This window comes from Cynocephalus volans, chromosome 1 (genome assembly GCF_027409185.1).
Source record: "Cynocephalus volans isolate mCynVol1 chromosome 1, mCynVol1.pri, whole genome shotgun sequence".
Lineage (NCBI taxonomy): Eukaryota > Metazoa > Chordata > Mammalia > Dermoptera > Cynocephalidae > Cynocephalus > Cynocephalus volans.
In genome coordinates, this window is record NC_084460.1 from 30316237 (window position 1) to 30337641 (window position 21405).

The 21405-nt window shown below is 48.9% G+C and overlaps 1 protein-coding gene across 1 annotated transcript; it reads right to left on the reverse strand.

Annotated features, from left to right (window-relative positions):
• Positions 1-2033: 2033 nt before the first annotated feature.
• Positions 2034-20326, reverse strand: AHCY (adenosylhomocysteinase). The gene is made up of 10 exons (XM_063096664.1): positions 20212-20326; positions 14365-14555; positions 13127-13202; positions 11456-11605; positions 10421-10533; positions 9724-9931; positions 9548-9635; positions 9333-9450; positions 6552-6746; positions 2034-2959 (listed from the first exon to the last, which is right to left on the reverse strand). Exons 1-10 carry the CDS (start codon positions 20237-20239, stop codon positions 2828-2830), a joined length of 1299 nt encoding a protein of 432 aa, XP_062952734.1. The 5' UTR covers positions 20240-20326; the 3' UTR covers positions 2034-2827.
• Between the last annotated feature and the right edge of the window lie 1079 nt (positions 20327-21405).

Sequence of the window (21405 nt, forward strand, 5' to 3'; positions counted from 1 at the left end):
GGTGGGCATGAGGCTTGGAGTGCAGGAAAGAGTCCTGAATGGAGGAAAGCATGACACCCAGACCAGCAGGGTTGCTTTGGATAAGTCACCTGCACCTCCATTTCTCTATATTCAAATACTGGATTCTGCTCTACAGAGGCTCTAACACTAAGGTCCTTCCTGGTTCTAAGATTTTATAATTTTTCTAAAGCATCTTCTAAATGTTCTAAATTCCCTGCCCTCAAAACAGCTCCCTCCCACCCCCTGGTGCCTGACACAGCCCTTAAAACTTGACATAAAACTCTCACACATTTTATCATTTAAGCCTCATGACAACCATCTGAGTTAGGTGTTTCTGTCCCTGTCCCAAGTAATATGGTTAAGTCAACAGCAGATCCAGGTCTCCTCCTTCCAAAACCCAGGCTACTTGCTCCACAAAACCTCCCAAGCCTCATCCTCCTATCTCCCTTTTCTGGAAAAACACCATCCAGAGCCAGGCCAGATACTATAAGACCCTCGGCCAATTCCTCCCTTCCCTATGAAGCTTCAGTGGGGGAGCTCGGACATCAAGAGTGGAAGTGGGGAAGGAGAGACATTATGTTTCATGCTGGGTACCCGGTCAGTGTCACACATGTGACAGATTAGCAGATCCAAGATCAGAGGTAAGTCTGAGACCAGAAGTGAAAGGAGAGGGTATGTTTTTAAAAAGAAAACGTTCTGCGAACTGACCGGACATCTCCAAAGAGGAAAGGAAAAGGCTGGGATAATAGAAACCAGAACTGCTAGGGAACCAGAGGCAGGGAGACTACATGGCATCTCACAGAGAGAACATCTGGAAATGTATTTTCTGTGTCTGGGAGGAAAGAGACTTGGAGGGAGTACGCTTACACACAGGCAGGGGTCCCTTGGAGGGAGCAGCATGGCTGCTGTGCAAAGTAAAGCATTTAGCAGCCTTCCCCTCTTCCACTGAAAAGTCTTTGTCCTGAAGGCCACGATGGGCACAGGAACTGAGGTGGAGCTGTGAGAAGCTCTCTCTGGTGGCAGCCTTGCCTTCAGGGGACCTGGTGTTGGGGAGTCTGAAACCATGTCCCATTCCTCCTAAACCTGAGCCTGTGGGTATGGAAGGGGTTTAGATTTTGGTCTCAGAGTCCTATCTAGTACAAAAAATAGCTCCCTCTCGTGGTTGCTCTCAGCCTCAGTTTATTGCTGTAACACTGGAATTCAAGTCTCCCTAGGTTATCATGAAAAATGAATGAGGTCATACTCATAAAATACTTTAACAATGCCTAACACGTAAGAAATGTGCCAGGTGTGCAATAAATGGCAGTGGGTATGGTAGTGGATCTCGACCTGTTTTGACCTCTGGTGTTGTGATCCCTTGAGAACGGTCCTATACCATCTATTAGTAATAATAGTTGAAGTACCAAACTTTGTAAGTTGTTTACAGTGGACTCATCTCATATACATGTAACCTACACAACTTCAACTATATGCGCTCTGGAAAAAAAAGGTGAGAATTGTCGAAGAGCAGGACACCCTGATGAGCATCTATGCCCAAGTGAGCATGTTTTAGCCCCTCATGCCTCCCTGAACCCAAGATACACTGGATTAATCCAAAGGGGTAAAAAATGGGGAGAAAAAATATGAATAAGAACACAAAAAATTATAGAGGATGTTTGTGTTAAAAGGAGGTATTGCCTATTTTGTTACTGTAAACTTTTAAAGATCTTCCGTGTAAAAAAAAGATGACATGAATACAAACAGGGATTATAATAATTATAAATAGGTTAAGTCCACCTAGTAAATGACAGTCTCAGATTGGGTTAAAAACAGGTTATTTACAAGAGACACATCTGAAGAGATAAGGGCTCCCTCTTTGCTTTACCCATTCTTCCAAGCCTAAGTGGTTCCTGCAGCCCTTACCATCTGACACTGCAGACAACACACTGTCTCCTCAGTGCTTCAAACTACATGACTATAACCCCTTGTTCATTGCCTTACATTACTGGCAGAGGGTTATCTATATAATAAACATTCAAAATTCTTTTTAGGCACCAAAATTTTTATTTACCCATCATCCTGCTTTCTTTTAACATTATAAACATTATATAAACTTTATAAACCAAATTAATCTCTTTTTGACCCAGGGCTGTGATAGGAACCATCATGTTACAAAGTGGTAGCAAATCTATGTCTGCTTTTATGTTTTTCTGGTCCCTCTCAACCTCTGCCTATCACCTCTCTTGTCCTGTTTTGGCTAAACTTTTTGTTTCTATCTGATCTTTAACAGTGTATTCTAAACCCTGTAAGACAGGGACTAAAGGTATCAACATCATTGTTCTCAGGTTTAAGAGAAGGCCCAGCACCAACCCAGGCTCTCAGGAACATTCACACTCCAACAGTTCCTCCTTGCTTTTTGACATAGTTCCTTCTTGTCTGCCTTGGGCTGAGGAACCAGTGAACTTGTAAACCAAGCACACTGGTAAAAGTCCATAGGCCAGGTGAAGGCCTAGATGGTAAAGTGCATGGGCTTTCTGACCACCATTAATGACTTCCAGTCTAAGGAAGGACTGACTGGGCAGTCCCAAAGCCCCTGAACTCATGGTTCTCCGTGGATGTTCCGCTTGTGCCTCCATCATGACCAGGGCTTGAGGAGGGGCCTCTCAATTCCCCCTGCCACACTCGGAACACTATGAGAGATGCAGCAGAGGCCAGACATTGAGTGACTAGGCCCAGCGAGTCGAAGGGGGATGTTAACAAACCAATCACAAAGTTGGTGCCATTCTTGGGAGGAACAATTGGGCCTGGGCAAGGATGGCAGCTGGAAGGTGAGGGGCAGGCCTGGCTCTCAGTAGCGGTAGTGATCAGGCTTGAAGGGGCCATCGTGGGATATGCCCAGGTACTGGGCCTGCTTCTCAGTCAGCTTGGTCAGCTTCACATTCAGTTTGCCCAGGTGGGCTTCAGCCACTGCCTCATCCAGCTGGGGAGAAACACAGGAAGACCTGGAATCACTGCCATGTTCTGGGACCCCTTACCTGCATTCAGCCACCAACAGAGGTAGAAACTGTTCTGTTTGGGGTATCTGCCATGTGTGTTAGCCATATTACTTTATCCCATCCTCACAGCCAGGCTCAGTGGATGTGTTGGCTGCCCAGCTCTCCCTCAAGAGGGAACCATGCCACATCCTCCCCCCCAAGCAGCTCTGGTGGGGCCATCAATTACATCTCCTTCCTCATCCTCCACCAACCCAAGCAGCTAACCAAAATACTTCTCTGCAATTTATCTATAGATAGGACATATTTTCCATAAGAGGTACAGACAGAAGTGCTCCAATTCCACTGGGATTCCTAAACAGGAAGGTTATTAGTTTCAGCTCACCAGTGGCAAGTCTAATTGACAAGTGAATGCAGAGAAAACAAGAGCCAAGAGACAGAGGAAGACAGTTATGACGACACTGAATCCTGGATCCTGTGTCTGAATCTTAGACTTCTCTATTATATACCCCAGAGAGTTCCGTTTTTTATTAAATTGGTTCCTCTTTTGATAAAAGTATATCCATAAGTTACTTGATACTCCTTCCTTCAAGAGGTAAAGCCTAATTCCCCACCCCTCAAATGACTCATTTCTAGTGAGTAGAGTAAAGCAGAGGGAATGCAGTTTGACTTTGGAGACAAGGTCATAAAAGACACTGTGACTTCCTCCTTGCTCTCTCCCAATCACTCACTCTGGGAGAAGCCAGCTGCCATTTCATGAGGACACATGAGCAGCACTATGTAGAAGGCCATGGGCAAGGCACTGAAACTTCCTGTCAACAGTGACATAACGTGGATCTTCCAGCCCCAGTCAAGCCTTCAGATGACTGCAGCCCTGTCAGAAATCTTGACTGCAACCTCCTGGAAGACCTTGAGTCAGAACCAGACAGCTAAGCTGATCTCAAACTCCTGACCCACAGAAACTGAGATAAATGTTTATTGCTTTAAGCCAGGAAGTTTGGGGGTTTAAATTGTTACACACTGGTTTGAACTGGGTTTCTATTACTTGCCACCAAAAAGGATCCTAACTAATAAAAAACTGCCATCACCTTTTATAAATGAGGCAATCAAGGCTTGGAAATGTGGAATGATTTGCCCAAGGTCCTACACTAAGTGAACAACAGGACTAGGATTTGAACCCAGGTCCATCTAGCCCCAAAGCCCCAAACTATGTCTCAAGCATCCCAGCTAATGGCCTCCAGGGCAGCTTTGAAGAGACTGAACGGAAACAGAGGAGGACAGAGGTTAAATAAAGCAAACCTCTAACTCTGATCAGTGCTGAAATGCATAAAAGAAGCCTGAAAAGAAGCCAAGAGGCTGGACATAAAGATCAACTCTGGGTGTGGCTCTCACTTTCTCAGCTTCTATCTCTGAGTAGGGCCCCTCCCAAGGGCCCCAAGTCCCATCCCATGATGGCATGACAGCCTTTGACCACAGCCCAGTCCAGAGAGCTTCTACATTCCCAAGTGGTTTCACATCCACTGTCTCATTAGAGCCTCACAAACACCCCTAGGAGGTTGGAAAGGCACAATTTATCCTTGTGTTAATGTGCTCATGGTAGGCAAAGGCAGGACCAGAGCCCAGCCCCAAGTCCATGTCACTTCTAAAGGGAGAATGAAGGCCTCCAACTCCCAGAGTGCACACTGAATTGTCCCTTCATTTAGCCTGACCTAGCGCAGGATGCCTTTCCTTCTCCCAGCTCCCCGCACCAGAAGGCAGTGTGACATGATGGTTAACAACTTGGACAGACAGAACTAGGTTCTACTGGCCAGATACTCAGCTATGAGAACAAGTCAATCTCTAAACCGTAGTTTCCTCATTTGTAGGATGGATGTAACAACCATTCATCTCTCACAACTATTAGAAAAAGCAGTGATATTCAGAGTGATTAGTTGAAAGTAGGTACTTTAATAAATGCTGGCTGTCCTCTGTCATTGTTGTTAACCAACGTACCTAATCCCTCACCTATACATGGCATGTGAGGCATAAAGCCAAGGGTGCCTTGTCCCCTAGCCATTTCATGGCAGCGATGAAGGAAGAAGGTAAGGATGGGGCCAGGTGCTGGGACAGGAGGCAAGCTCTTTGCCTCTTTCACTTCCAACCCTAGCCTGATTTCAAAGGTCTGCCCAATTTTTCATCACATTCATAGCCATATTTTTCCCAATTGGGATCAGATGGGGGTCAAGTGTTTTGTTTTGTTTTTTTTTAAACCCCACAACAAGCCTGGGGACTTGGCTGGTACACCAAATATGGTAGCCCTTGAGATCCTTATGGGTAAAATATTTGATCCAGCAAGACAGTGCTGCAGAGAGACTAGGAGGAAGGAGTTGGCTGGCCCTGGACACAGATGCCTAGGCCTCAAGTGGACACCAAGGCTTCTTTCTACTACTTCCTCAATTGGCAGAACCAGCCTTTCTAGGCGTGAAGGGGTGGTATGAAGATCCCATCACAGCCTTTCCAGAAGCCAAAGGCTGGGAGAGCTAGCTCTCCTCTTACCATTTAGCTGATAGAGAAACTGAGGATCTGACAAGACAAGTGGCAAAGTTCACTTCTGATACTGACAAAAAGAGCCAGGACTAAAACATAGCAATTCTGATCCCTGGGGATGGGCATGTTGCATGGGGTATTAAGATAAGTATTGGATTTGATGTTAGAGGACCTCGTCACCGTGGTTACCCTGACCACACACCCATAGTGTGTCATGTGCCATGCTTAGCGACATATCATCTTATTCCAAGGCCACAAACCTGCATCCTGTAGACTGCCCTCTTATACACATGTCCCAGTTGATGCACCCAGTTATTTTCAAAAACTGTAAGGAGTTGCCTATATTTAAAAATTGATTCTTCATACAAAGATCTTGGTACTTGGCTTTTCTTTTTTCTTTTTTTTTGGTGGCTGGCAGGCATGGGGATCCAAACCCTTGACCTTGGTGTTATAAGACCATACTTTAACCAGCTGAGCTAACCGGCCAGCCCCTCCAGCTTCTCTTGAAATATCAGAAGCCCTACCTAGTCCAATGGACCAGGGTTCCAGGGTAATGAGAACTGAGTGGCACACCGCTTTACCTGGGTCATGTGCTCTTCAGCTCCCACCCAGCCTGCTTCACTCACTTACCTACCCAATCCCTGTGGGCATGTCGGTTTGAGACCCCAATCTAAGGAAATCCTCACAATCCTTCAGGGAGGTACTATTACCTTCATTTTACAGTTTACAGACAGGGAAATGGAGGCACAGAGAAGTTAAATAACTTGCTCCAGTTACACAGCCTGTAAGTGGTAAGGGTGAGATTCAAACCAGGTCTCACTGCAAAGCCCATGCTCTCTTCCCCACCTAGTCCTGCCACTCTGGGTGTTCTTCAGGGAGTCATTCGTCACTTTGGCCCTCAGTTTCCTCTTCTGTCAAATAGGGAAAGTGATTTCTGCACTACAGAAGACCTTGTCTAAGGGGACAGATAGACAAGTACTTTAAAAACTGGCAAGACCTGCGTGGGGAGCCCAGGGTCACACACATGACCCTAGGTTTGAGGGGGGTGAATACCTTCTTGGGCAGGAAGTGAACCCCGACAGGGTACTTGTCTGCGTGGGTCCACAGCTCAATCTGAGCCAGCACCTGGTTGGTGAAGGAGTTGCTCATCACAAAGCTGGGGTGGCCCATGGCACAGCCCAAGTTGACCAGCCGGCCCTCGGCCAGCAGGATGATGCGGCGCCCATTCTTCAGCCAGTAGCGGTCCACCTGCAAGTGGGCAGAGCAATGGTGAGGGATGGCAGGGCGCTGTTCTCACAGTCCATCACTGCCACACCCTACCCGCTTGTCCAGTAGGCTTCCCTGCCTCCAACAGTGCCCGTAAGGGCTTGGACTGCCCCAGAACAACCTCTAGCACAGGGCCTGGCACAGACAATTAACAATAGCCAATATTTATTAAGCAGCTCTGAGCTACAGACCTCACAGTTCTGCTGTGAGAATTTAATGAGCTGACACGTGTAAAGCACTTGGCACATACTAGGTACTCAGTAAGTAGTAGCTAATGTTATCACTATTACCATTATTGCCCTGTGCCTTGTGCTAGGTCCTTTACATAAAAATGGTTCAAATTTAACCCTAAAAACAACCCTATGATTTAAGTACTGCTATCATCCCCATTCCCCAGATAAAGAATCTGAAGTTTACAGGGTTAAGTTACTTTCCAGAGCCACACATTAAGAAGTGGCTGCAATTTGAGCCTGGACAGTCTGAGGCCAGATCTAATAGTCTCAATCACCACTAAAAGTTGAATGCAGTGGCGCTCAACTTTGGCTGCACATCAGAATCACCTCAGAAGCCTTATTATGTTTTTTGGCAGCTGGTATGGGGATCCAAACCCTGGACCTTGGTGTTATCAGCACCACACCTCAGAAGCTTTAACACATAAGGAAGTCCTGGTCTCACCCTCAAAGGTTCCTATTCAAGTGGCCTGAAGTGTGCCTCCCGGGTGACTGTGCCAAGGTTAAGAACTCCTCGTTTAGTGAGTGAGTGTGAAGTGGAAACCCCAGCCTCAATGCCCCCAATCCCCCATCTCCTCCTGCTGCCTGAACACACACAAATCCGCTTTCTCCTCACTCCCATCCTTCCACTTGCTGTCCCTCCCCCCTCACACTGCCTCCCAAACATTGCCCCAAAAGTCCAGGTTTCCACGCTACTCCAAGAGGCCTAGTATAGGCCCAAGGAAAGGTCTCTGTTGCCCATCAAGCATTCTTTCATTGGACAAAGATTTACCGACATACATCTGAAACAAGACGCTCGCAGGGACAAGTCAACCTGGACTCTGCCCTCCTGGTACACCAGTGGAGGCAGAGACCAAAGCCAGTGATTCCAACTGCAGTGTGATGCGTGCTGCACTAGGGGTCTGCACAAAGCATGTGGGCATTGCCCTATGCCTGAACAGTAGGGTAGGAAAGGGGTCCCTTGATCTGAGGCTTAGAAGGTGGCAAAGAAAAGGGTGTTTCCTTTGTTCCAAACAAAAGGAGCATCTAGACAAATGATCAGAAGCAGGAGCTGTGGTGGAGCATTCAGGGACAACAATTCAGCAATTCAGTCCTGGACAACCAGGACGCCCTAATGTATAGGTCCTGGAGAAGATGGAAAGGAGATGAAGTTGGGAAGAAGTTTGGAAAGACTGTCAGGATGTCAAGGGTGAGGACAGAGTCCAGGTTTGGAGGGCGGCTTGGGGGAGAGGTGCCCATCACCCCAACGTAGCCCTGTAATGCCTCTGCAGAAGGCAGCCTGTCTGGCTCTCAGGGAAGCAGGCCCCACCCTCCCCTGTGCTGTGGTGAGTGCCAGGCCCTTAGGCAAAGAGATGGAGGCACCCTCTGCCTAGCCAGGAACTGACACCCCTACGTAAGCACAGGACCTACCCAAAGAGAACTCCCACACTGGGGCAGAGGGCCCAAGGGGAGCGGGACAGGGCGTATGGATGAGGGATGTGTGTTCACGGAAGCACTTGCCTGCCTCTCTGGGGCTCTGGGCTCCTGGCTGGGCTGGTGGTATGGCTTTGACCGTGTGGGTGTCAGGGTTTTGGCCACCTCTGTGTCTACTGTATCTTGTATACAACATCTCAAAGATAGCATGGGCACCAACTCAAAGTGCCCCACAGTAGGGGGGGTATTTTCCCTTTGAAAAACGTGATGAACATTTTTATATACAGACTTAAATTATTTCCTGGAGGAGATACTGCCCAAAGAGTTTGCTTAACTTTAAAGCCCTTGATACTCAAAGCCAAAATGTCTTCCAGAAACTTATGACTTTAATAATCACACAAAACAAACTTGCAATAAATATAACCCAAATAAAATTTCACATACCCCAGAGGAACTCATGTTTCAAACCCCGTTGTAATCTTGTTCTTTTCCCTGTTCAGTAAATAGGCCTACTTTTCACCCAGCTATTCAGCTCAGAAACCTAGCATCTTTTTAATTCTTCTCCCATCCTGTCCCCACATCCACTCTGTCCATCCGCAGCACTCTCCAAGTGGAGGCTGCCCCACAGCCTTTGCAAGGACTATGACAGCATCCTCTAAAAGCCTCCCCCTCGTTTTCATTCTTCACATGTGGCAAGAGTGATCTTTCTAAAACAGCTACTTCACCATGTACAGCTCACCTGCCTAGTACCTTCGGGGACTCTGGTTGCTCTCAGGATAAAGTCTGACATCTCAAGTCTGGCTCTGGACCCAGGCTCTCTTCCTCCCATCCCACTGCCTGGGTTGCAAAAGTCTCCTTATCTACCCTCTTTGGTGGGCAGCACCTGAGCACGTGCCCACTTGCAGGCAGGGCTGGAGCTTCTCACCTGGGGCTTGATGTTCACCTTCTCCACGGCGTTCTCGTTGAGCCACTTGACATCAATCTCCACATCAAAGTGTCCGATGTTACACACGATGGCATCATCCTTCATCTGCTCAAAGTGCCTGTGGGAACCCGAGCCCATGGGTGACTGTCAGGGACAAAGAGCAGTCCCAAGCTTGCTCCCCTCCATCGCTCCCCAGGACCCCATGTGGCACCTACCGGCCAAGGATGATGTCAACACAGCCTGTGGTGGTGACAAAGATATTGCCCTCCTGACAGGCCTCGTCCATGGTAGTCACCTCATAGCCTGTGCAGAGGTGGCCGTGGGTTATCTACAGTAACCTTGTCCCTCCTCCTGCCTCAGTGGCTAACGGTCAACCCTTGCCCTATCATACCCTCCATGGCAGCCTGCAAGGCATTGATGGGGTCGATCTCGGTGATGATGACACGAGCCCCAAAACCCCTCAGGGCCTGGGCACAGCCCTTGCCCACGTCACCATAGCCTGCTACCACTGCCACCTTGCCGGCAATCATCACATCTGTGGCCCGTTTGATGCCATCTATGAGAGACTCCCGGCAGCCATAGAGGTTGTCAAACTTGCTCTGAAAGAAGAGGGGCACAAGAGAGCAATGGGGGTAGGCAAGGCCCTGGAGCCAGGAGCACTTGAGCCTCAGAGTGTTCCACAGGACCCAGGAGCCTCAGGCCCACTCAGCATCTCAGCCTGGACTGATCACCTTCTGTGACTCCTCCCCACCAGCCAATGCCCCCACATGCCCCTCACCCTGATCAGCTCCAAGTCTTTCTCTGCCAGTCCAGAAACTTTCTGGGGATCAACTGCACATAAGAGAAGTTGCTTAATGTTAAAGCTCTTGATACCCAAAACCATAAAGCTCTTGAATCCAGCTCTGAGGCCCACTGTGTAGTTCTTCCATTCTTTAATGCATTTATTAACTCAGTCTATAATCCCACTATCCCCTCAGGTTAGGGCTTCATGTCCCCAGCCTGGCGTTCCTGGGTACTCTTCTTCAGAGGCCTACTCTGGAGCTGAACTGGGAGCCAACAGTGGAACTGTCACTGCCCCATGGGCTTACCTTGGTGACAGAGTCATTGACGTTGATGGCAGGCACCTTCAGGATCCCGTTGGCCATCATCTTGTATAAATTGTGGACCCCAGTGGTGGTCTCCTCGGAGATGCCTCGGATGCCTGAACAAGTGGGGAAGGAATGAGCTTCACAGAGACCACACCTGAACTTACTCAAATTCCTCATCTTTGTTCCCTAAAGCCACTCTTCTTTCTGGGTTCCCACCTCCATGACTGACCCCAGTCTACCCAATCACCCAAGCCAGCATGAGGGAGGAGACACCCTGACACCCTCCTACAGGGACTCCATCAGCAGGCCTAAAGATTCTACTTCCCAACAACCCCCAACTTCTCCATTGTCATTCCCAGTGCCCTCGTCCCTGCCATCATCTCTCGCCTGGTCTCCCTGTCACAGCCCATCCTACATACGGCAGCCAACAGCAATTTTTTTTTTTAAAGATGACTGGTAAGGTGATCCGAACCCTTGACTTGGTGTTGTCAGCACCACACTCTCCCAAGTGAGCCACGGGCTGGCCCCGCAATTTTTAACATGTATATTTTCAGATAAATATTTTCAAAATCCTCCAATGACTTCCTTTTGCTCTGAGCATCAAGCCAAACTTGTCTCTCTTGGCCTGTCAGGTCCTCATATATCTGGCCTTCACTAAAGCACCAACCACATCCTACAGTACTCCCCAGTGAAGGTTCCCGTGTCCACTGCTGCGGTGATGGCTTCCTTTCTGTTTCCTGAACAGTCAATCCTTTCCTGCCTCAGGGCCTCTCACTCTCTGTAACCCTCATCACTACTCTCCTCCCCAGCTATTCCTAGTCCTGGCCTTGTACCTGCCCTTGGGCTGTAATCTCAGCCAGGCCTCCCTCAGTCACATTAGAAGTCAGGAGGCCAGGCCCCCAGCACGTCGGCAGGAGCCAGTTGTCCAACTGTCTCCCTCAAATTCTGCTGCTCGAGGTGCTGGGAGGCTTGCCAGGCCTGCTGCCTTCATGTGGCAGGTCACCAGCACCCAGCCCACCTGTCCCCCCTGCTCACCCGACAGCAACTGCGGGTACTTGGTGTGGATGAGGTTGGTGAGGTCACCGCCATCGTCCAGAATCATGTTGAGGGGCCCATCCTTGAAGTATAGCGTCTGCTCGATGCACCACAGGTACTCCTCATCCGTTTCACCCTTCCAGGCGAACACTGGAGGATGAGTGGCACATCAGGGCCTGGCCTTCCCCACTGGCAACTGCTCCAGGGAACTTCTCAGGCAGAGTTAATGCTATCTCCTTCCAAATTCCCATCTCCAGTCACCTCCAGCCCCTCTGAGGACTCAGCAGTGGTAAGAACACAACGTGGAGCCAGACAGATCGAGTTCAAATCCTGGCTCTACCACTTGCCAGCTGTGTGACCTTGAGCAAATCACTTGACCCCCCCGAGCCTCAGTTTCCTCCTCTATAAATGGGGCTCACAATAGTATGGGTTAAGTGAGACAGAAGCCAAATACGGCCCCCCAGATATCGGTATGTGGAAATAATTGTTTCCTTAACCACTCCCTTCTGTGTAGGCCCCAAGGACTGGGCCATCAACCACAGTGGCCAGGCCTCCCACCCACAAAGCCTACTGCCATTGTGTGTCCCACAATGCTTCCTACTCAGTGGGATCCACAAGGGAGGATCTAGGGTTTGTTCTGCACTGGAAGGCCTTGAGAGCCCAAGAGCCTTAGTCTCAAGCAAAACCTAGCCAAAAAATTACTAAGAGCAGCTACCACATGTGTACCACTTTCTTGGCGCCAGACATTCCTCTGCCTGCTTCATGTCCCATCTCACTCCTCCTCATAGAAACCCTGTGAGGCAGGTATTACAATCACCACCACTGAAGATGCCCAGAGAGGAGCTGGATGTACCTGGGTCACTCAGCATGGCATTCCAGAGTAGGCAGCAGAACCAAGGGCTACTGACTGCCAGCCCATACTCCTCCTATCTATGGTATGACTGGGACACAGGTGTGGGGCTCCCAAGAGCCTCCTGTGAGCAAAGGACAGAGGGCCAGCTACTGCTCCCCCCAACTGGAACAGACAATGGTCTTGAAAATAAGGCCTTTCTCAGAAGAGGGCTATGGAGACTAGCCAAGACTGAGGAGTGGAGAAAATGCCTATTCAGTCCTGGTCAGTCTGTGGAAGAGTCCTCCCCCACTCTCCCCTCTCCACCCTTGGCTGGTTAGAAGGAATCTTGAATGTCCTATTTAATCACCATCAGATCTAACCACTCCCCTCCCAAGCCCGATAGACATGTGCCCATTTCTCCAGCAGCTTGTGAGAAAGTCCTTTTTCCTTAGTCTTGGCCCTTACCCAGCCCCCTAGCCCATCATACCCTAGGCAATGGGCTTCTGGGGCCCTTTTTCTGCCCTGTATCCCTCTGCAGTTCTTTGGAAACAGACCCACATCCTTCCTTTAAGCAACTTCCCCTCCTCTGTATCATGTGGTTCCCAATCATAGGATCCTGCCTTTCCTGGTTACATGGCTTTAAGATGGATCAATAGGTACCTTCCCTATGATTTTAGATAATGGGTGGGACAAAGCAGCTCTTTCCTATGGGTCACTAGGCTAGGATTCTGTGACCATGACAACTCCTCTCCCCTGCCAAAAGGAAACATGTTGCTGTAGGAGTCAGTGGAGCAAACAGGGAGAAGAGCCCCTTCACACATCCCATATGCAGGACTCACCTGGAATGCCAGCCTTGGCAATGGCAGCTGCTGCATGGTCTTGGGTGGAGAAAATGTTGCAGCTGGACCACCGCACCTATAAGAGCCAGCAAGACAGGACCATTAGTCATGAATGGCTCAGAAGCACCAGGTTCACAGGGCAGGGATGGGGAAAGCCTGGAGCTAGAGATGAGAGGTTTGAGATCTAGGACCAGCCAGCTGCATGACCATAGGCTGGGTGAATGGATGGGAACCACAGCAGTGACAAGATCTGGCTCAGGTTTTAAGGTTTTAAAACATCACTCTGTTGCTATGTGGAAGGGAAAGGACTGAAGCAAACAGACAAGAGAAGAAGCTGCTGAAGAAGACATCAGACAAGAAATAAACGGTTGCAGTGGTGGTGATAGAAGTTGTCAAATCCTGTGTATATTCTGAAGGCCAAGCTGATAGGATTTGCTGAAGAATTAGTTACTGGAGTGAGAGAAAAAGGAGTCGGGAATGACCCCAGGTTCTTGAACTGAGAGAACCTGGTTTCTATTAACTCTCATGGCGAAGACTATAGGAGGAAGAGGGGCAGAAAATCATGAGTGTGTTGGATGTGTTCAGCTTGAGATGCACAGGAGACCTCCAAGTGGAGATGACCCATCAGCACCTGGATGTACGAGTCTGGATTTCCAAGGAGAAGTCCAGGCTAGTACATACATTAGGGAGTCATTGCCCTATAGATGGTATTTAAAGCCATAAAATCAGACCACCAAGGGAGTGAATGTTAAAAAGAAGTAACAAGTCCAAGGACCAAGCCCTGGATTACTCTGTTGTTTTAGGCTGTCCTGTCCTGACCCCTCTTCAGAAACGGCTTTGCTCCTTGACTCCCAGAGCTGTTGAAAGAGCTATCAATCATTGGTACACATGACTCACGCTGAGCCAATCATCACACTCTATCCTCTGGCAGCCATGACTGGTCCAGGGAAGGCACATGACCACAGGAGGGCCAATGAGAGCCAGCCCTTACATAACTGAGACACTGGGGTTGAGTTTTTCCTCCAGAGCTCTGTCAGGATGATGTTTTGAGGGCAGTCAGGGAGAAAATCTGCAGAACATTCACCACAAAGGGTAGCAGCACTGGAGACAGAAACCCCTGCTGGCCAGAGGTGGGCCCCACCCTGAACTTCTCCCCAGCCTGGAACAGTCGTCGTCTTCCCTGGCTGAACCCAGAGAGGGTAAGGGACTCTCCTGGGTCACAAATACGCAGACCTCACCTCAGCTCCCAGGGCGACTAGGGTCTCAATGAGGACAGCGGTTTCCACAGTCATGTGCAGGCAGCCGGCGATGCGGGCACCCTTCAGTGGCTTGGAGGCCGAGTACATCTCCCGCATGCGCATCAGGCCCGGCATCTCGTTCTCCGCGATGTCCAGGGCCTTGCGCCCCCAGGCGGCCAGGCCCATGTCGGCTGCAAGGGCAAGATGGGTGGGAGTTCTGTGAGCCTCCTGCTCTCACCAGCCAAGCAGCACCGTCACTATGTGAGGACCCTGATCCACGTGTAGACTCAAACTCAGCAATCTGTCACTACATTCTTTAACTCGTGTGGAGCCACGACAGTCAGAAAGACGTCCCTGCCTAACTGCAGCTTATAGCCTTGTGGGAGAACACAATCACACAGGTACATGAAAATTACACACAGAGAGCCCCTTTAAAAAACAGCTATCAGATTATACCTCCCAATACCCTTTCTGCTGATGCCTACCAACCTCCAGGTCATGCCTCCTCATTCCCTAAAGATTTGCACTCCTGACTTTCCATCTTCCTCTCCAAGTCACCACTCTTGGTGACTCAACACTTGTAAATATTATCTAACACCGTGGACTTAACACAGTTCCCTGACTTCCTTGAAGATGTTAAAATGCTTCTTTCCCAATTCTGATATTTCTTTCCGCATAGAAGAAACCCATCAGTATAACTAATATTCTTGTCCTCTATGCCCCAGGGGAGGTGGAGTGGCTTGTCTGATTACTAAATTTGAGAGGAATAAACTGAGCATGCTCAGTTCTGCTCTCCCTTCTTTTCCAAGCAAGCTGCGAGAGGTAGTTGTTCTCTGCTCTTCCACATAAAGAGACCTACCCAGGCACACCTTGCCTGTAACTGATGTGTAACTGCTCAAGTTTGGGTTCAGTTACCAGGATCATTTGGCTTTCACACTGATCATCCTCTGGCTTCAATATGATTAGTAATAAAAGGAATATTTTGGCCTACATCTGCCACCCCAAATGTCTCAAATTTGTCCAAATTCTCAGGCAGGAAAGGAGGACACTAAAATGTGCTCTCTCACTGTTTCAATACTCTAATACATCTAATCATCTCACCCTCATCCCCACCACACTGTCACATTCCCAAGGTCATACCCTAGGTCAGTCCCTAGATCATCTGCAAACTTCCCTGATAAGATTCATCTGGCATGCTTGTAAATATCCCCTGGTAAATCAGATTCAGTAGGTCTAGAATGGGCCTAGGACTCCTGCTGATTTTTATCTTTAGGGAATCTTAGATTCTGCCAATCAACTAAGAAAATGGAGGGTTAAAGGAAAAGAGGGGCCGAGCCTGTGGCGCACTCGGGAGGGTGCGGCGCTGGGAGCGCGGCGACGCTCCCGGCGGCCGCGGGTTCGGATCCTATATAGGAATGGCCGTCGCACTCACTGGCTGAGTGCCGGTCACGAAAAAGAAAAAAAAAAAAAAAGGAGAAAAAAAAAAAGGAAAAGAGGAAAAGGACTCTGTAGAAAATTTGAGAATTTAATAATAAAGCCCACTCACAGTCTGCTTCCTACAGAGCATCTAAACAATTACAAAGATGAAATACTCCTCCCACCATGGGAGGAACCACCCCTACCACACCTCAACACAACCCCTTCCTCCTACCACGCTTCCATCCCTAGTAGGCCATCACTGATGATAGCTCTCCTTGGAAATCTGGATTTCAAGCAACCAACTCTGGCCATGTCCTATCTTTCCCATTCTCTCCTTCCAGAGTCCCAGCCCTAACAAGGCTACTGTCTGTCTAATCCATTAATCCTGCCCATTTCCACTGTCCCTCACCACACCACTCTCATGGTCTCACTTTCTTCCTTTCACAGTTTAGGATTCCACTGTCCCCTCCGCCCTCTTTCCGTCTGAGAACTCACTTGGCAAAATTCCCAGCCTGGTTGAACCCAACCATCCACGGCATCCAAGGAAGAAAATCACAACCACACCAAGAGGTCTCATTTGTTAAGACCACAAATCTCAAAGCACACATAGCACACACTCCAGCAATCCCATTACATTTTCCTAGTTAAAAAGCACACTTTCCCTTTCTATTCTTACCAAACCTCCAACATCTTTCTCCGTCCACTGACAACCTCGCTTCACAGTTCACTGAGAAAAATTCAGAAGTATACCACTTCTTCTCCATGGAATCCACTAGTCCTCATCTGTAGCTACAGACTGGGCATTCGTTTCTGTTAAGACATGTGAGCTGTCTCTGCTCCATGGAGCCCGATTCCATATCCTCTCACCTCCTTAAGGACTTCACTACTCCACTCAAACTGCTCTTCTCAAGGTATCAGAAGACCAGCCTGATCCCCACAGCTGATGGTCGATTACCTACTTGTTTCTCCCAGAAGCACCAATCCTGTTAATCACTCCCTGCTTCCTGAAACTGTTTCTTTACCTGGCATCTATAACTCTATCGTCCTGTACTTTTCCTCCTACCTTCCTGGTTTCTCTTCATCTAACAGACTCTAATGTTTGGAGACTCAGGTCTCCATCAGATGTCTCTTCTCTAACTCTTACCAGATGAGCTCATCCAGTCTTAGGGATTCTCTACTGTGATGATTCCCACACATTTATCTCCAGCACAAATTTCTCCCCTGAACTTGAGACTCATATAATCCAACTGCCTATTCAGCATCTCCACTTGGATGTCCATTTGAATCTATGATATGTCAAATTTAAGCCCTCCTGACTCCTTGGCCCCACCTCTCGCCCCACTCCCCCAATTTCCCCATTTTAGGAAATGAAACCACCATTCAACCAGTCACTCTGGTGAAAAACTTGTAAGATTTCTTGAGTCCTCTTTTCCTCTTTCACCTCCATCAGCACATTTTTGGCTAAACATCCCATAATATATCAGCAATCCAACCACATTTCACCACCTTGTCTACACTGCCACTTCTCATGTGGACCATTGATGCAGCCTCTTCACTGGTTTGCCTGCTCCCACATACCATTCTCCCCACAGCAACCAGAGGAGGAAAGCTTTTAAAAATTTAAGTTGTGGGCCAGCCCTGTGGCTCACTCGGGAGAGTGCAGCACTGGTAGCACCGAGGCCGCGGGTTCGGATCCTATATAGGGATGGCCGGTGCGCTCACTGGCTGAGTGTGGTGCGGACAACGCCCTGCCAAGGGTTGCGATCCCCTTACCGGTCCAAAAAAAAAAAAAAAAAAAAATTTAAGTTGTATCACCTCTATTCTTCCACTAAAGTAAAAAAAATAAAGAAAAACAAAACCTCCAACAGCTTCCCCTAAAATCCATGCCTAGCCTTCAGGGCCCTCTCCTGCCTGCCTGCCCATCTCCTCTACCTCTCCACCTTCTCCCCACCACTGGCTGCTCAGCCACAAAGATTTCCTGACTATCTTCATACAAGCTAAACTCATTCCCAGCTCAGGGCTTTAAGCCAACCAGTTCTTAGCCTGGAAGGCTCCTCCCCAAGTACCCGATACAGTAACTGGCACACAGTAGGTACTCAAAACAAACAAACAAAACCAACCCTGTAAATAGGAAAGAACTTGGTATATTCATTCCTGCTGCAGGTAAAGAGAGTGGGCCAGGGTGACTCAAATAGAGGGAGTAGGAAGATGAATAAGGATTTTACTCCCAGTGAAGTGGGAAGTCTACAAAGTCCTAAGTGGGGTATCATTCAAAGACCAGATTTGTCTTTTGAAAAGACTCTATTGGCTGCTGCATGGAACGACCTGTGAGGAGGAAGACCAGAATTGGGGTGGCAGCCATGGACATAGAGAAGCAGCAGATCTCTTCACATAAAATGGAGACAACACTACATTAACTGTATACACATCTCTCCTACCCCTGTCCTTGGGTCACCTTTGTATCTCCAGTGGCCAGCAGAGCTTGGCAGAGAAGGGGCCAGCAAATGTTTACTGACCATATCTGTTGTTAGAACTCAATTCAAAGATCCATGAAAGAGGATGGCATGGGATGGGGAGGGACAGACATGCATATGAACATGCAAAAAATGAAACAAATCTGAACCTAGTCCAATCCCCAGCACTTACCAATGAGCAAAGGACCCAGAGAGGTGCTTGCCCTGGGTTCCACAGTGAGTCAATGGCAGAAATGGGATTGGTGGCCAAGCAAGGCTAGAACAGAGGCCCTTCTCAAGGACCTCTTGGAAGGGGCCTGGCTGTGGGGGACAATGGTTTCTGCCCTGTTCTGCTAAGTTCCACTCACCATCTGTCCCTCCAGCCAAAAATAACTCCTTCCATGCCCTCATGGCACCTGTGCCTGCCCCAGAGTTTTCCCTGGGACCCTCAATTCTAAGGGCATAAGAGGGGTTGGCACTCCAAGCTCCGGGGCTTTTGGTTTCCATGGGAGCTGAGGACTTGCAGAAGTCACAGTATTACACATCCCAAGACAAGTCAACAGGAAGATCTCTCGAAAGCTTACCTTCTTCATGTGTAAAATGAGGACAATCATCCCTAACGTTGCCCTGAGAATTAAAGAAGGTGCCATATGGGCAAGGTCTGGCACACAGCATGCCCTCGTTGATGGAGGTTTCCTTCCTCCATCCCTACCCAGCTCCCCACTTCCAAGTCCAGCTTTATCTCTCCTCCACCCATACAACCCAGTGGCCTCAACCCTAACCCACCATTCTCTCCACAGTATGACAACAGTCTCCTCTGGTAGCTACTTTTTTTTTTTTTTTTTTGGCTGCTGGCTGGTAGAGAGTCTGGTAGCTACTTGACAAACTACTATTTCAACAGAGCCGTTGCAAGTCACTTCCTCCCAAGGCCTCAGTTTCTTCCTCTGTATAACAGGATAAAGTCCACTTCTATAAAGCTTCTCTGTAATCACATGCAAATCACCAGATACATAGTGCTCCATAAACGGTGGTGCCTTTCTCAAGGTTTAGTGGTGTCTTAAAGTTATTTTAAAAGCTGCTAGCCAGCCTGGTTTGTGCTGAAAATCCACCTGTATACAGTGGTGAAAAGGATGCGCTCAGAGGTCTCAGAAGTCCCGGGTTCAAATCCTGCTGCACCACCTCCCAGCTGTAAGATTGTGGGCAAGTTACCTCTATGTCTCAGGATTCTCACCATAAAATGAGAAAAGTCCCTACCCTACAGAGCCGTGAGAATAAAATGAATTAATCTAGAATAAAGCTAGAAAGCAGTGTCGATCCCACAGTAAACGCTCAATAAACGTTAACTATCTGTACGTCATCCTTCAATCCGTGGGTCACAAAGATTTTTTTAACCACTCCAAATTTTCGAGATTCTCTGCACGACTGTCCCAGTTAGTCAGGTGGGTAACCCCACAGGTTGAGTAACTAGCCCAGAGTGCCCCGTGCGCAGACCATGCAGCTTTCAAGGCCTTTCCGCACACGCCCTTCGGGACGCCAGTGCCCTTTCTTTCCCTGCAGGAGGCCCAGAGAGTTGTGAGCCCTTGTCCGAGACCACCCATCTGGCCGGCGGCCGGTCCAGGCCCAGGAGGCTGATTCCGGGCCCCTAGGGCACGTTCCAGCAGGTGCCTATCCCTCCCAACCCGCCCCTGCCAACTCCATGCGGAACACGCCGCCAGTTCGCGGCTCCGTAGCTCGCGCGGCGGCACCGGGATTTTCGGGGCACGCCGGGACTTGCAGTCCGCGGCCGCCTCCGACGGCCCGCTCGCCGCGGCGCGAAAACTCCAACCCCCAGGCAGCCTCGCGCGGCCGGGAACGCGCCGAGCCAGCAATTCAAGGGGGTTCTGAGCGACCCGGGTAGGCCCTGCGACCGCCGCCCCCACACAATCCCCGGGCTGGCACGGAGCACCCACGGTCGGCTGCACGACCTGAAACTCACCGACTTTGTAGGGTAGTTTGTCAGACATGCTGGCGGCAGTTCCGCAAAGAGTGATGGACACGGGCGAAGGGGGCCGGGCCAAACACCGAGGACCAGTAAGGGGCCGGCGCCGCCAAGCAGGGATCTGCGCGTTGTACCGGAGTCTTTAAATACTTCCTCTCATTTGCATATTCATGAGTCCCGCTGGGGCCGAGCCATCCGGGGCGGGGCCCAACGTGCGGGGGCGTGGTCGGAACGGACTTAGACCTCTGCTAACGGTCTGAGGGGTTATTGCTCCAGCGAAGCCCGTTGACCTCGGCACTCGGTCCAGCAGGGATCGCGGGGAAAGGCCCGAGAACGAGCGGAGACTGTTTTCATCCGTTCAGCCAGTGAATCCCATGCCAAAAGCAAGCAGAACTGAAATTCCAGCCAGTTCACTCCCTAGAACTTCATTTCATCACCTGTAAAATGGGCCGAATAATATCTACCACACAGATTATAAGTAAAGTTGCAATATGTCAGCTACCTAGCACATCCCAGACCTTCCTCTCTCCCCAAAGTAACCACCACCCTGAGTTTAGATAACTTTGCATGCATTTCTTTATACTTTAACTGTATATGTATAAATCATTGAACAATTTGTAGATTTTTTGATTGAAACCTTTGTATAAGTGATATCAACCGTACTTATCCTTCTGCAACTTGCTTTCTTCTGTCAGCATTATATTTGTAAGAGTTATGCATATAGCTTGAGTATGTTTATTTTTGCTGCCCATAGTATTTTCTTGTACACATACCATGATTTATTTATCTGTTCTCCTGTTTGGCTGGTATTCAGGGTGTATACAGTCTGTCACCATTGCATACGTGGAGCAATGAACATTTCTGTACTTGTCTCCTGGTATGAGTGGGTTTCTCTGCGGCATAAGTATACCTAGGGGTGGAGTTTCTGGGCTGAAGGTGCATCTTTAACTTTCCTACATATTGCCAATTGTTTTCCAGGGTGGTTTTACTATTTACCCTCCAAACCTACAGTGCCTGAGAGGTCTGGTTGCTCCACATCCCTGTCACCACTTGTCACTATCTGATATAAATTTTTGTTGAACCGAGGGGTGTGAAAATATGTCTCTTTGTGATTTAAATGGCCACCTAAAGACCCTTGAACATCTATTTAGGAATTCCTCCTCCCCCACTCTTTCAACCTCAACCCCCTAC

Bases quoted from the DNA above. Each gene is read 5' to 3' on its own strand.
- AHCY (XM_063096664.1), bottom strand. From the start codon at position 20,239: ATGTCTGACAAACTACCCTACAAAGTCG. The intron at 6,747-9,332 runs GTGAGAAGCTCC...GCCCACTTGCAG, and splicing joins AGGTGAACATCAAGCCCCAG to GTGGACCGCTACTGGCTGAA. The intron at 2,960-6,551 runs GTATTCACCCCC...GTTTCTCCCCAG, and splicing joins TTCACTTCCTGCCCAAGAAG to CTGGATGAGGCAGTGGCTGA.